Below are 12,883 nucleotides of genomic sequence, written 5' to 3'. Positions count from 1 at the left end.
AAAGGATAAGCTCTACAACAAGGAATCTCCACATTTATACAGGACAGCCTGTTAGCTTGATGTCCAGCGCCGGGACTGGTCAAAAGCAGCCTGCTCTCTTGTAATTTTGATGTTTTCTGTCTTTCTGGAGCAACTTGAACAATTTTGCTCTGTCTTCTGTATGACAGGCCTTCAGGTACTTGAAGGCAGCTAAAGTCCTCTCTTCTCTAGGCTAAACAAAGCCCATACCTCAGACTTTTTCTCATAAGTTTTCCTTCCAAGTTGCTAATCTCCTTGGATTGCTCTCCTCTGGACACGTTCCAGTTTGTTAATGCCCTTCCTGCAATGGCTAGCACTGGACACAATACTGTAGAGATGGCCTGACCAACATAGAGAAAAAGGATGACTTCTGTTGATCCTGACACTATACTTCTGTGGTTGCAGCCTAGAACTGCATTTTTTTTTTTGCAGTTGCATCACATTGCTGATGCTTTTTGCACATACTACCACCCAGTATTCTTGCCCCCTCCCCATTTATACTCATGCCTTTGATATCTGTTCCTACCCAAACACAGGACTTGGCATTTGTCCATGCTGAAATTCACATTGCTGCCCATTGTTTCAACCTGTCAAAATTCTCCTCAATCTTGACACGATCAGGTATTTGCTATATCCATCTTTGTGTTGTCTGCCTACTTTCCAACCCCTCCTCCAAATCATTTGCAAATATGTTGAAGAGCACATGGTCTAGAACAGAGCCCTATAGTAATGCTCCTTGATGTTTTCATCTTGATGAGGAGCCACTGATGTACATTTTTGGGGTATGATTGTTCAACCAACTCTGAATCCACATAATGATACCATAAGCCTCATTCTATCATTTCCTCTACTAAGTAGACTTAAGGACTCTTCTATATTTAAGGAGTGTTTTACCTGCACTAAACAACCAGGAGTAGTAGCTATATGTTAGTGCAGCATAGACAAACAATCACAAAGGATTCATTTCCCATAATATTAGAGTGATAAGCCCAATACAGACCTGTTTTACACACTGGGCCAAGCCATGGCTTCTTAATCATGATTTACTAAATAAACAAGCATTTGGGTTTATCAAATATGCTAAATCATGGACTATAATTCACAACCCACAATGGTTGAATTCACATAAGCTAAAAGCCCAACAAACCACATTATGGCTTATTGTGGCATGTGAACCTAGCAACCCTAAACCATGGCTGTAAATGTAAAGCCGTGCAGAAGCCTAGTGGCACCAAAATGAAGCCTCAAACTTTAAAGCCAGCCAAAAGGGTTAAGTCAGAAACCATGGTTCTCGCAGGACTCAAGGGGAAAATAAGGTCTGGTGTGGAAAGAAATATTGCTTTGCCTATTTCACCATTCATCATGAATGGACTATGTTTGCTAGATAATTTGGCAATTGGAAACTACCATATATTTATTTTTTATTTTATTTATTTTCTATCCCGCCGTTATTATTTTTACAAATAACTCAAGGCAGCGAACATACCTAATACTGCTTTCTCCTCCTATTTTCCTCACAACAGCAACCCTGTGAGGTGAGTTGGGCTGAGAGAGAGGGACTGGCCCAAGGTCACCCAGCCGGTTTTCAGGCCTAAGGCAGGACTAGAACTCTCAGTCTCCTGGTTTCTAGCTGGGTGCCTTAACCAGTAGACCAAACTGGCTCTTGTATGTGCAAACTAGGAACTCTTTGGGGAAGGAACTGATTAATTCCCTTCGTTTTCAGGAAGATTGAAGGTATAGGTTTACTGCAGTTTTACTTCACCCAGTAAAGCCAGTTCTCTGGGTAGTCTACAAGTCTCTTAAAGTCTCATTTAAATGGGGGAAAGTGACTAAAACGAGCAAAGAAAACAGCCAATGGCTTGTTTTGGACTGTTCTCCCACCCTCCACTGAAAGCAGAACCTTGCACCTGCAGAGGTAAGGACAGATGTGTATAACAAACATTACCCACCAAGACATTCAAGGTCTATTCAGCTATAAGTAGTTCAAGTTTAGAATAAGAACTCTAGAGTTGATGAAGACAGTCTGACACATTCATAACTCTCAGCAGATTATGCTAATCCTGGCTGATCTTACAAAAAGCTAAGCAGGATCAAATCAGCCTGGATTTGTATTGGATGGGAGACCACCAAGAAACCACAGGTCTGTGAATGAAATCGGAAAGCTGAAAAACATCCTGGAAGAAAACAGCAGTGAATTACTTGTTTACTGTTCCCAAGAAAACAAATGGATGTGGCTGTGTAGTCACTAGGAGCCAAGTATAATTGCTCATTGATGAGGTATCTGTAAGCTGTCTCTGTTCTAACAGTCAGAAATCACGCTGAGACGAGGAGTAGGTCTCTAGTGTTTATTACTGCTACATAAAACAGAATCCTAACAAACTGAAGAAGCGTGGGAAAAACCCAGACAGATAAACCCCAAAAGTTAAGGCGGGTCTGATCTGTGTCTCTTTGAATGGCTGCTTAATTCCTCAGTACTACGCATGCGTTTCCCCCCCTGGATAGAGGCCCCTTCCAGCTCGCCATCAGTGCTCATGACAGTCTCCCATGTAACCTGCATGTGCATAACCTTCCTTTATTCCCTGCTTACCTCATTACTCTTTAGCTCTTATATCAGTTTCACCACTCTACGTATCAGACAAAATGAACCACAGTTCATAACAGCTTGCACCTTTTAATAAAATGTGTTAATCTGAAAAGGCACTACCAGACACTTTGATTTTAAACTCAAGGGAGACTTTATGTTTGCCAGATAAGTGTGAAAAAAAATGAATTTTCTTATACTCTTTACTGACCAGCCTCAAGCAGAAATTACCTAAGTGGCTCAAAGAAAAAAAAATAAGTTAAAGCGTTATCTATCTAGGCAAGGAGCCCTTCACCTCCAGGCATGTGATAGAATCAGCCAGGCATGTGATAGAATCAGAGTTGCTTCCTGGAAGGCAGACTTTTATTGTCTCTATGCAAAATATCAAATCACGCTGCTGCCTTGTTAAATTTTAACACAAAGTTTGGCAGCAGAGAGCAAGGCTGGGGCTTTTTTAGCTGATCACTTTAAATGGGATCAATCAGCAACACCTATATGGCCCTGGGCCATCCTGATTTTGACCAGGCAGGAGTCTTGCCTACTACTTTCGGTGGCAATACAATACCAATAGAAATTAGTCTATTAGATTTGCATCCACTTCCTCTCCCAATTGTATTGTAGAGATACAGTAACCAATATAAACAATTCTCCACTTCATTACCAAATGAATGCAGTTCAGCACCCCATGTCAGAAACTGCCTACAAACAATCTCCTAAACAATTTTGAGTATGCTGAATTCACACAGCACTCACAACACAACCCACAACAGTCTAACTATATTTTAACCTGAGCATGCTTTCTGAATCCAGGTGTGGGATCAGAATATGATTGACTGAACACACAGACACCCTTAAATAGGGCAGTTAAAACCAAGCAGCTTCATCCCAATGTACAAATCTAAATAACTGGGTTATTTCTACGAAACACAGGTAAGTATGTCACAAAAACAAGAGAACAGTATACATTTCTACAGTTTTCCTGGGCATTCACATACTTCATGAAGCCAGGGTTGGTTTAATCATGCTTTATTATATGAACCTCGTAAGCCAAAACCAAACAAAGGATAAAGTTCATGTTCTAAACTATTCAGAAATTAGTCGTCCAAAAAGCTGATACACAAATAATAATCTGCAATCCACTACCAATAATTTGATTCAGTACCAATTTAATCACACTGCTTTACTTACTGAATGCATTGCTGGTGACTGAAGCAAAGCAAGTGATTTCTTTCATTTACTGTCAACCAGAAGGATTAATATTTGTTAATGTTAAGTGGACGACTTTTCCTTTCAATGTAGCTTAAATGTAAAGGTTGGCCCGCTGACTTAGTTCCTCATAATTATCAGTTTGTCTGTTACAAGTCTGGGCAGCTAATGACTGATACTGAAATTTTATATAGCAATAAAGATTACCAGAATAATAGATAAACATTGATATTACCAGAAATGATTGGGGGACACGTTGCTTTCTAGATCATTGCAATGTTTATCAATTAACCCAAGTGCAAACTCTGAAGGTATCTAAAATCAAAAAGTCCAATTTTAGTAGCACCTTTTAAGACTAGCAAATGTTAACATAAGGCATACACCTTCCTGAGCTGCAGCGTGTTACATCAGACACATGGAGGGGCTTAATTCATTTAGGATTTAAATACATACAGATGAGGCAGGGAAAAGAGGAAAATGCAGGTGAAGGTTCCACAGGGGACAGATTACAAGTAGCAGTTTATAATTTTGTATCAATTAACTCAGAAGCGCAGATTCTAATGGGACTTCACTGCGAACAAGGCTCAAATCTACTTATTTATGGTGCAATTCAGAGGTGGAGGCTAATTCTCTGGGTGAGTGCACAGAGGATTGCAGCCTGAAATCAAAACCCAGCAAGCAAGTAAAGAAGAAAATAGATGTACTGTTAACACAATACTAGATGTCAGGCTAGAAACTACCTATGAAGGGGATGCAGTACAATATTGCCAGTGATTGCATCATAATGGGGGGGGGGAGAGAAGGGGGAGGTTCTAGCAGCCATGCCTGGGACTAAGAGAGGTTTCAGAGGCAAGATCCATAATCAGGGGATTTCCATCTTGGAATTTCCAGAATCCAAGCCAGCAACCTCCTGTCGGTCCCCACACTTGTATTGTCGCCAATACAATGTGGGGGTTGTTCAGGTGGGCTCTAACTAGCCCAGCACTGTAAATATTAACAAGGGTCTCTCCAGTGGGGGGGGGCAAGTTTTCTTCTCAACTCGGGTGTCCAGAAAAACGGCGCCAACCGATGGGTGTCTCTCCTTTCACTTGGTGGCTGTTTGGAACCAAGTGAAAGCGGCAGCCCTCCCACGCCGGGCATCTTCACGCAGGACCGAACTGCACCTATGGGACCTGCCTTAGTTAACCTTAAACCACCACCACACCACCAGGCTCAGGCAAGCCTGGGTACAACTCAAGGACGCCCGCGGGAAGTTCACAGGCCACCCCCTTCCCTCGAGAAGCCCCTTCCTCCGACTTTTCAAGCAGCCCCGATACGGCCTCGGTTTAGGCACCTGGCCAACCCAGGGCAGCTTCTTTCCCGGGAAACCAGTCATCCTAGGAATACGAAAAGCCCATCGGAATCCTGTCCTGCTATATCGAGCCTCGTGAGAATGCTGTTCACTAAGGACAGGGTTCAGAAGAGGTGTCAAGAAAGAAGCGGTCCTCCGCTTTAGTCCAACCGGGGTTTTACAGCGCCTCAGACGATTTCAAGCACAAGTGTGAACACCCGCTTGCTTTACAAGCCTCACACCAACCTTTCCCAACTTGCCAACCCTTCGCAGGGCAGCCGGTAATTCCCACCATATCCAACCAACGCGCGACGGGAACTTTAGCGTGGCCCGATTACCTGCTACCCGATTAGAAACTTCAAGCATCGTAAGCGCACGCGTCTCCAGCAAGCGCGCCGGGCCTCTATAGAGTAAGGCACTTGCCCGGACTTGTTCGCAGGCGAAGCGAGGCGAGGGTCTTCCACGCAGGGCGATCAGCTCGACCACCACCTCCCTTCACACACGCACCACCGTACGGACGTTCCGCACAAGTGTCATCATTGCACACACACCCCTTTTCTAATCGCGAGGGCCGCCACCTCGTCTTCGTCTAGGATCGCCAACCTCCGCTTCGCGGGACGATGGGACCGTCCTGGGAAGGGAAGGGGCGCGCGTGGATCCGGCGACGCGCTCCGCACTTGCCTGAGGTCCCCCCGGCACCCGGCGGCAGGGAGACCCGCGGGGTCAAGCGGCGGAAACGAACTCTTTCGCGGGTGGGGGAATAATCTCCCGTAGGCAAGTCCGCGGCGCCGGCGCTGCTCGGGAGCAGCATTTGCGCCGGAGCAGCGGCGCCCGGAGAAAGCCTCGCACTCACCAGCAGGCAGGCAACGAGGCACAGCGTTAGAAGGCGCTGGGCTCGCATGGCGACGCGAAGGGACCTGGCCCGCAGCCGCCCGGCGGCAATTCTGTCCCTGCCCCGAGGTGGAGAAATCCGTCTCGGAAGGTGGCCGCTGAGCGCCCAAGTAGCGCCGCCCGAGGCTCCCGGTCCGCGGTCGCAGCTGCAAGTGAGAGTGGAGAAAGCGCTCGGTCTGAGCTAAGACACAGCGACTAACTCACTTGCAGCAGTTTAAGCTCCTGCCGGGCGGTGTGACGTCACCTCCCTCCTCCTCCTCCTCCTCCTCCTCCTCCTCCTCCTCCTCCTCCTCCTCCTGCCCGGCCGCGCCTCCGCGGTCGCAGGTTGCGCGGTTCGCCCCCGCCCTTAAAGCCCCTGGGTTGCGCACCTCCCTTCCCCCCGGCTGCCTCTGGGGGTACCGCAGCCTTCTCGACTCCAACCCGCGGCTCTCCGGATCCGTCCCGCAGTTGAAGTCCTAACGCTTTTGCTGGCCGCTGGAAGGACAGACCCGTTCGCCGAAGAGCGTCACTTCTGAAACTGGGTTTGGGCAACAAACCAGATTAAGGCGTGGCTGCTTAATTTGCGGCTCTCGGAGCCGCGCGAGCTCAGCCAGCTTGGGTAGCTGGATTGAAAGCCCGTTACACCATCACGCCGCACCTCCCCGGCACGCTATCCTGCGGTTAAACTGGGTCGTTGTTTACTCAGATAAGCCGGTCTTCTAAAATATGGGACCATAAGCATTGAACAGTGGTGAGCAAGCCAAGTTTTCTAGACTTCGCTGTAATGGACATTCAGTCGAGCAATGCCGGCAAAAAAAGTTTTTTGCGGGGGGTGGGGGAGAGAAATGTTTTGGATCGGATCCTACAGGAAACCCTGTTTACTGCAGTGTAAAGGAGAGAATTTACAGCACATTTACTGTATGTACTAGAATAATTCTGGTTATATGGAGATTTTTCAGGTTGATTCAAGACTTTCTGGGACAAGAAGAAAGAATAGGCTTCTCCTCAGCAGTTCGAAAATACAAATGCTCAAGAGGTAATTTAAAAGTTAAGGTGACATAATTCTGATATTCTTTTTGCTTGCATTTGTTCTCTATCTCACAAAAAAGGTGTGAAATGCATTCAAGGGCTGAGTATAGACATCAGTAAATATACTGTGTTTTGCATTCTCAGAGAGAGGGAATTGGTCATTATTTGTTCCTTCGTTCCACCAACCCAGGATTTGCATTTCATCAATTAGAGCTTAATCCAATTAACTCTGCATCTGCATTTTATGGAGGCAAAGTCTGCTATTTCTACATGGGACACGTTGCCAACTTTGCTTTCCCACCCAATTTTTAAATGAAATCAAACCTGATCAAGAGTTTGGTAAATTTAAAAAAAAACAAAACCTCACAATTTTGTGATATTTGGGTAATGTTCATACCGTAGTATCTTGGTTGACTCAACATGCAAAGTCAAAGCTGGAAAAAAAAGTTTATGGATTAGTGCAACATGTCAATACAGCTAGTTAATGCTAGTAAACTCTTACCCACATGGCAATGTTAGCACAGCATGCTGACCCATGATTTACATAACTTTTTTTACTGATTTACTGATTAACCCTAGGGTTAAATTTAGGGTTTATATTTATTTATTTTTTATCAGCCTTTATTATTTTTTACAAATAACTCAAGATGAACATACCTGATACTCCTTCCTCCTCCTATTTTCCCCACAACAGCAACCCTGTGAGGTGAGTTGGGCTATAATACTGTGAAACAGTTAACTGGTTGGGTTTGCACAACAATCTAGCCATATTTTAGCATCACATATCGTATGAACCCAGGCCGTGGTTTATTAACTTACTGTAACCCAGTTTCCCAGATTTTCAAGACGCTCTAATCATCTATTAACCACAAAGGCTGAGTTCATACAATTCAGCTGGTTAATATGCAGTTAGCAAGTTTGCAGTTCTTCACGTTGTGCAAATGCAGTCAATATTCATGCTACCTGTCCTAACAACCAGGAAACACACTGAGACAAGGAACTGGTCTCTAATATTTATTGCTAGTACTTAACAGGAATCCTAACAAACTGAAGAAGCGTGGGAAAACCCAGACATATAACCCCCAAGGGTTAAGGCGGTCCCGATCTGTGTCTCTTTGAATGGCTGAACAATTCATCAGTGCTACGCATGCGCTTGACAGTCTGGATGGGAGCCCCCTGCTCGCCATCCTTACTCATGACACTACCCTGTCAATACCACCGTCAAACAGAATTAAGCAGTGCTGACCGCACAACATTTTATCCAGGTTCTCTTCAATTCTGGAATTGACTGAAGAAAAAGAAATTTAGGTAGTTCTCCAGGTGCAAACTTTATGACCCATAAGCAGTGGTTTTGACATATAATATTGGACTGCCTATGTTCACACAACTCACTGAACCAGCAAACCATATTCTAGCCTAGCTTATTATAGGGTTCAGGTATCACAAGTCCCAATGGGTTTGTTTTTGTGCTGGTGTGTTGTGTGAACAAGCAATACACAGGTCAGGGTGAAACCAACCATGTAAATATGGAAGCGAATGAGCTGCTGTTGTCTTTACCCCAATCCCTGCTTGGGGAAATGTAACCATTACCCATGAAGTTCTACAAACATCTCTTAAAATAATGTGAATTGTGTAACAACGCTTTGATTTTAGGCTCTGTGATCAACACAGGGAAGTTAAAAGCCAAAGCATCCCATATCTGAAATCGATGCTTGGGAGGGGAGGGGTGAATTGAAAAAGTCACACTAATGTCTGGAACTCCGCAATGTGAGCCCTGCCCCTTTTTTGTGGGTGCCCCCAAACATGTCAAAACAGGTGGGGCTTGTTGACTTTTCTGACCACCTCCCTCACAGATGCTCATGCTTCTCCCAGACAGCCTCCCCATTGAATTCAATTTCCATTGCTCTCACAAACATGTCTGATTTCCGAATGGTTTTAGTTTCTTTCATTCTACCCAGGTTTAAGCCAACAAGAGCTGGTGACTCGGACTGCATGTTACTTTAATTCTGGGAGTTGAAGTCCACGCAGCTTAAATTTTCCAAGGTTGAAAAACACCGCCTTAACCACAAAGAGTAGGAAGCAACTGAACAACAAACTCTGAAAACACTTCGAACTGAGCTACTTTGCCCCAGCATCAACAGGACTTATTCCAGGGTGGGGTTATCTTTTCTTTTTCTAGGCATTTCCCTCATTCTTGCAAACCTATCCCCAGAGTAAGCCCACTGAGTTCAGATCCACTTCCAACTATCCACACATGGGCTCATGGCTTATGGAAGTTAATATTAATTTATTTCACTTGTCCTTTTAGACCTTCCTTTGGAAGCACTGGCATCTTTTATTTTTCTCACTTATGGGGGGAAAAAAAAAAGAACACTGTCGTATTGGGCCTGTGCACAGGAACTTGCATTTCCTTAAGACAATTCCTGTACTTCTGATAGCACTGGAAAGACTTCCCACAGGGGTGCCACACCCTGTGCGCATGAGGCTGCAAAAACAGTGTGGCGAAATACAACAGCTAACAGTTTTAGCGCCACTCGCTAAAAGAGACACCAGCGGTTCATTTAAAAAAAAAAAAAAAAAACTTGCCAGAAAGATCAGCTGATCTATCACCCCGTGTCACGTCAAACAGATTTGGAAGTTTGGAAAGAGAGCTGTACGCTAGTCTTTCTCAACCTTCGGACCCTGGAGGAACCCTTGAAATGTTTTTCAGGCCTCGGGGGACCCCTGCCTGTTGAGGGATTCAATAGAGGCCAGAAGTTACAACATTATCATATTCGTTTCACGGGTAGGCCTGGATATGTGCATTCACAGTCTTCTTAAACTGAAAATAAAGAACGAAATTACCTCTTTAATGTGAAGTTGCCCGAATTTGAAATGATTTTTTAAATAGATCGTGATCTCCCAGGGAACCCCTAGGGACCTCTTGTGGAACCCTAGGGTGCCACAGAGCCCTGGTGGAGAAACCCTGGTGTACATGCTGCTCAGTAAGGTGTGTTTTGCGTGGAAATTTGTGGGTGAGCTTTAGCTCTGATTGATCAACTTTTGTGTGAAAATTTGTGATCGCCAGTGATTCAGATGCATGCCAAAGAGGAAATGGGAACAGGAAGAGTGCACTGTGAAATACTTGAGTGGTCAGTACTGTTCACAGAGCCACGTTGACTGAGTTTGTGCAGCTCCCTGAGATCAGTTGCCGGTGGCTTGCTGTTTGTGGGTTAGTATAAACTCAGAACATATGCCTGGGACTGAGTAAACATATTCCATCCTTCCTTCTGTCAGCGCAAAACAATGCCATCATAAAACTGACCCTCCATATTGTCAATATCTTTATCCTGCCTTAGTTGTGAATCCCAGCTGAAACTGGAGTCCTAATTTGTGCGTTTCCTGGTCACTGTAGGCATGGAGAGGGTTTTCCTTCTATGGATTTGCTGCCCTTCCTTTTTACAATGTCACCAAGCAGCAGTAAAACATCCACCAATTGGGGCTCAATGGGATGAATCAGATGGATCTGACGTTCCCACACAATTCCAGGACTTTGGCCGTCTGTAGGCTCATTTGTTGGATCTTCCCTAGCATAAAATAATACAAAATGAAGAAATGTATGGGAAGAGAGCTCCTACTCACAAACATGTATCTATAAAATTGTTAAAATTAAGCAGTGCCAAAGTGATTCTGATCCAGACAGCAGAGTTAGAGGTATCCCTGGGGACCTGGTGGGGGTGGATTTTGCTATTATAGCCAGCTAGTTTTTTAAGTCTGTAGAGCTGGAGAACTGAAACTGACTAAGCGCCTATTAGGTGTTGAGATAAAAAAAAGTGATTGAAGTTGACAAATACAGGGAAATGGATAAATAATCAGAAAAAACTCAGTTCAATATCTCACTCTTTTCAAGCAGCAGCCATAAGAAGAGTGGGGCTAATCCATCTAAAGGCAAAAGCTTCCCGCTAATATGCCAGATAAGTTTTATGCAGTGATAAAAAAGTGGCATGGCTTGTGTCACGATAAAATTAATTTTCAATTTGCAGTCTGCAGAAGATGAAGCCCATTTTTTTAATAATAGGGATGCGGTGACGCTGTGGGTTAAACTGCTGAGCTGCTGAGCTTGCCGATCGGAAGGTCGGTGGTTCGAATCCTCGTGACAGGGTGAGCTCCCGTTGCTAGTCCCAGCTCCTGCCAACCTAGCAGTTCGAAAACATGCAAATGTGAGTAGATTAATAGGTACCGCTTCGGCGGGCAGGTAACGGCGTTCCATTTAGTCATACCAGCCACATGACCACGGAAGTGTCTACGGACAAACGCCGGCTCTTCGGCTTTGAAACGGAGATGAGCACCGCCCCCTAGAGTCGGACACGACTGGACTTAATGTTAGGGGAAACCTTTACCTTTACTTAAATTTTTAAAACGAGATAAAATTTAACAGAAACTAAGAAAGAGAACAGAAGTGCAGGAAGTAAAAAAACCCAGAACAGAAATAGAAAAAGGAATAACTCCCGACTTCTTTTACAACAGATATAAGTAAAACAATAAACTCTTAGTCTGTTAAAACACACCCATTTTTTTTCTATTGTCAATATTTATCACCAAATCCATAAATCGTAATTTATTTTCTGTTTCACGCAAGAAGTCCAAAAGGGGCTTCCAATAAAATTAGTCAATATCTTTTCTCTAATGAAAGCTGTCAATTTTGCCATCTCAACCAACTGCATCAACTTTACCATCCATTCTTCCATTGTAGGTAATATCAAAAATGAAGCCAATGCTGTATGAGCAAGGGAAAATCCTGGGTTGAGATTATTATGTTGCTGTAAATTTTAAAGGGGAGCAGGGCCTACATGAACAAAGCCAATTATAGTAGATCATCTACTCCAGTGTTTCCCAACCTTGGCAACTTTAAGATGTGTGGACTTCAACTCCCAGAATTCCCCAGCCAGCCATGCATGAGAAACACTGCTCTACCACCTCTGCTCTAGGCAGTATCAATTAAATTAAATCAAAAGGTTTGTTGTATAACCTTTTAATTCAACCCTTTTGTGAGCTATGGCAACCATATGCAGTTGTGCTGTGGTTGAGTGAGCCATTCTTTAACCTTGGACTTTCCAAACATGCCCAAAGCCTTGATGTTCCAATTCTTGCAAGAACATCAGTGAAATGTGCTGTTTTTCACCTTAGCAGTTAGACAAACTTTCTCAAACACAGGATCACTGTATTCCTCTCTCTACTGCCATTTAAAGCTTTGCAACCAGGTTTCCTATGGCTAAGAAGATGGTCAAATCAAGGTCAAGCAAAGCCTTTATTAGGAAGTAGGGCAATGGTCCTGATCCTCCCCCACTCCTGGGAGGAGTCCAAAATATGATTCAGTATTTGAAATGATCTGTTGGGCCCTTGTTCTTTCTCTAAAGCAGTGGAACTAATAATTAGAGTAAACATCCAAGTCCGTATTCCAGGATTTGATGTTCTCATCCTGCTCCCATTTACTGGCTTCAGTGGGCAAAAATAAATAAATAAATAAATAAATAAATAAATTACAGGAAAAGAAGTATTTTGATCTAGGAGGCAGTAAGACCTTGGAGGGAGGGGGAGACTCAAATTAATCTTCTGCTTCCAAGCCTCTCCAGTTTATGCATGACCCTGTCTCAAACTTGAGACCTCCCCGCCCCCAATGGGCTTGGATCTCCACACCCAGCTTCACGTGGAAATCCATGATTTTTATCTGTTAGTTACAACTGGCTGAGTTTTCAGAGCAATCCAGAGAAAACCCAAAATACCGTATTATGGTTAAGTAGCATACATGGACTCATCCGTATCCTCTGTTCTAAACATAAACAAGGCCAGACGATCTTTTAAAGCGTTAG

General features: G+C 44.1%; 1 protein-coding gene across 1 annotated transcript in view; it reads right to left on the bottom strand.

Moving 5' to 3' along the window:
* Window positions 1-6,036, bottom strand: part of TNFRSF10B (TNF receptor superfamily member 10b) — a 37,372-nt gene extending 31,336 nt beyond the window's left edge. Inside the window, exons 1-2 of the mRNA XM_063311297.1 lie at window positions 5,813-6,036; window positions 5,481-5,628 (exon numbers count right to left, since the gene is read on the bottom strand). Of these exons, the coding sequence (XP_063167367.1) occupies window positions 5,481-5,628; window positions 5,813-6,036 (372 nt within the window). The remainder of the gene's footprint in view (window positions 1-5,480; window positions 5,629-5,812) is intronic.
* Between the last annotated feature and the right edge of the window lie 6,847 nt (window positions 6,037-12,883).

The sequence above is a fragment of the Candoia aspera genome, chromosome 9, assembly GCF_035149785.1.
Source record: "Candoia aspera isolate rCanAsp1 chromosome 9, rCanAsp1.hap2, whole genome shotgun sequence".
Classification (NCBI taxonomy): Eukaryota; Metazoa; Chordata; class Lepidosauria; order Squamata; family Boidae; genus Candoia; species Candoia aspera.
The sequence above is the reverse complement of the archived record's forward strand: the minus strand, read 5'-3'. Positions and strand labels throughout refer to the sequence as shown.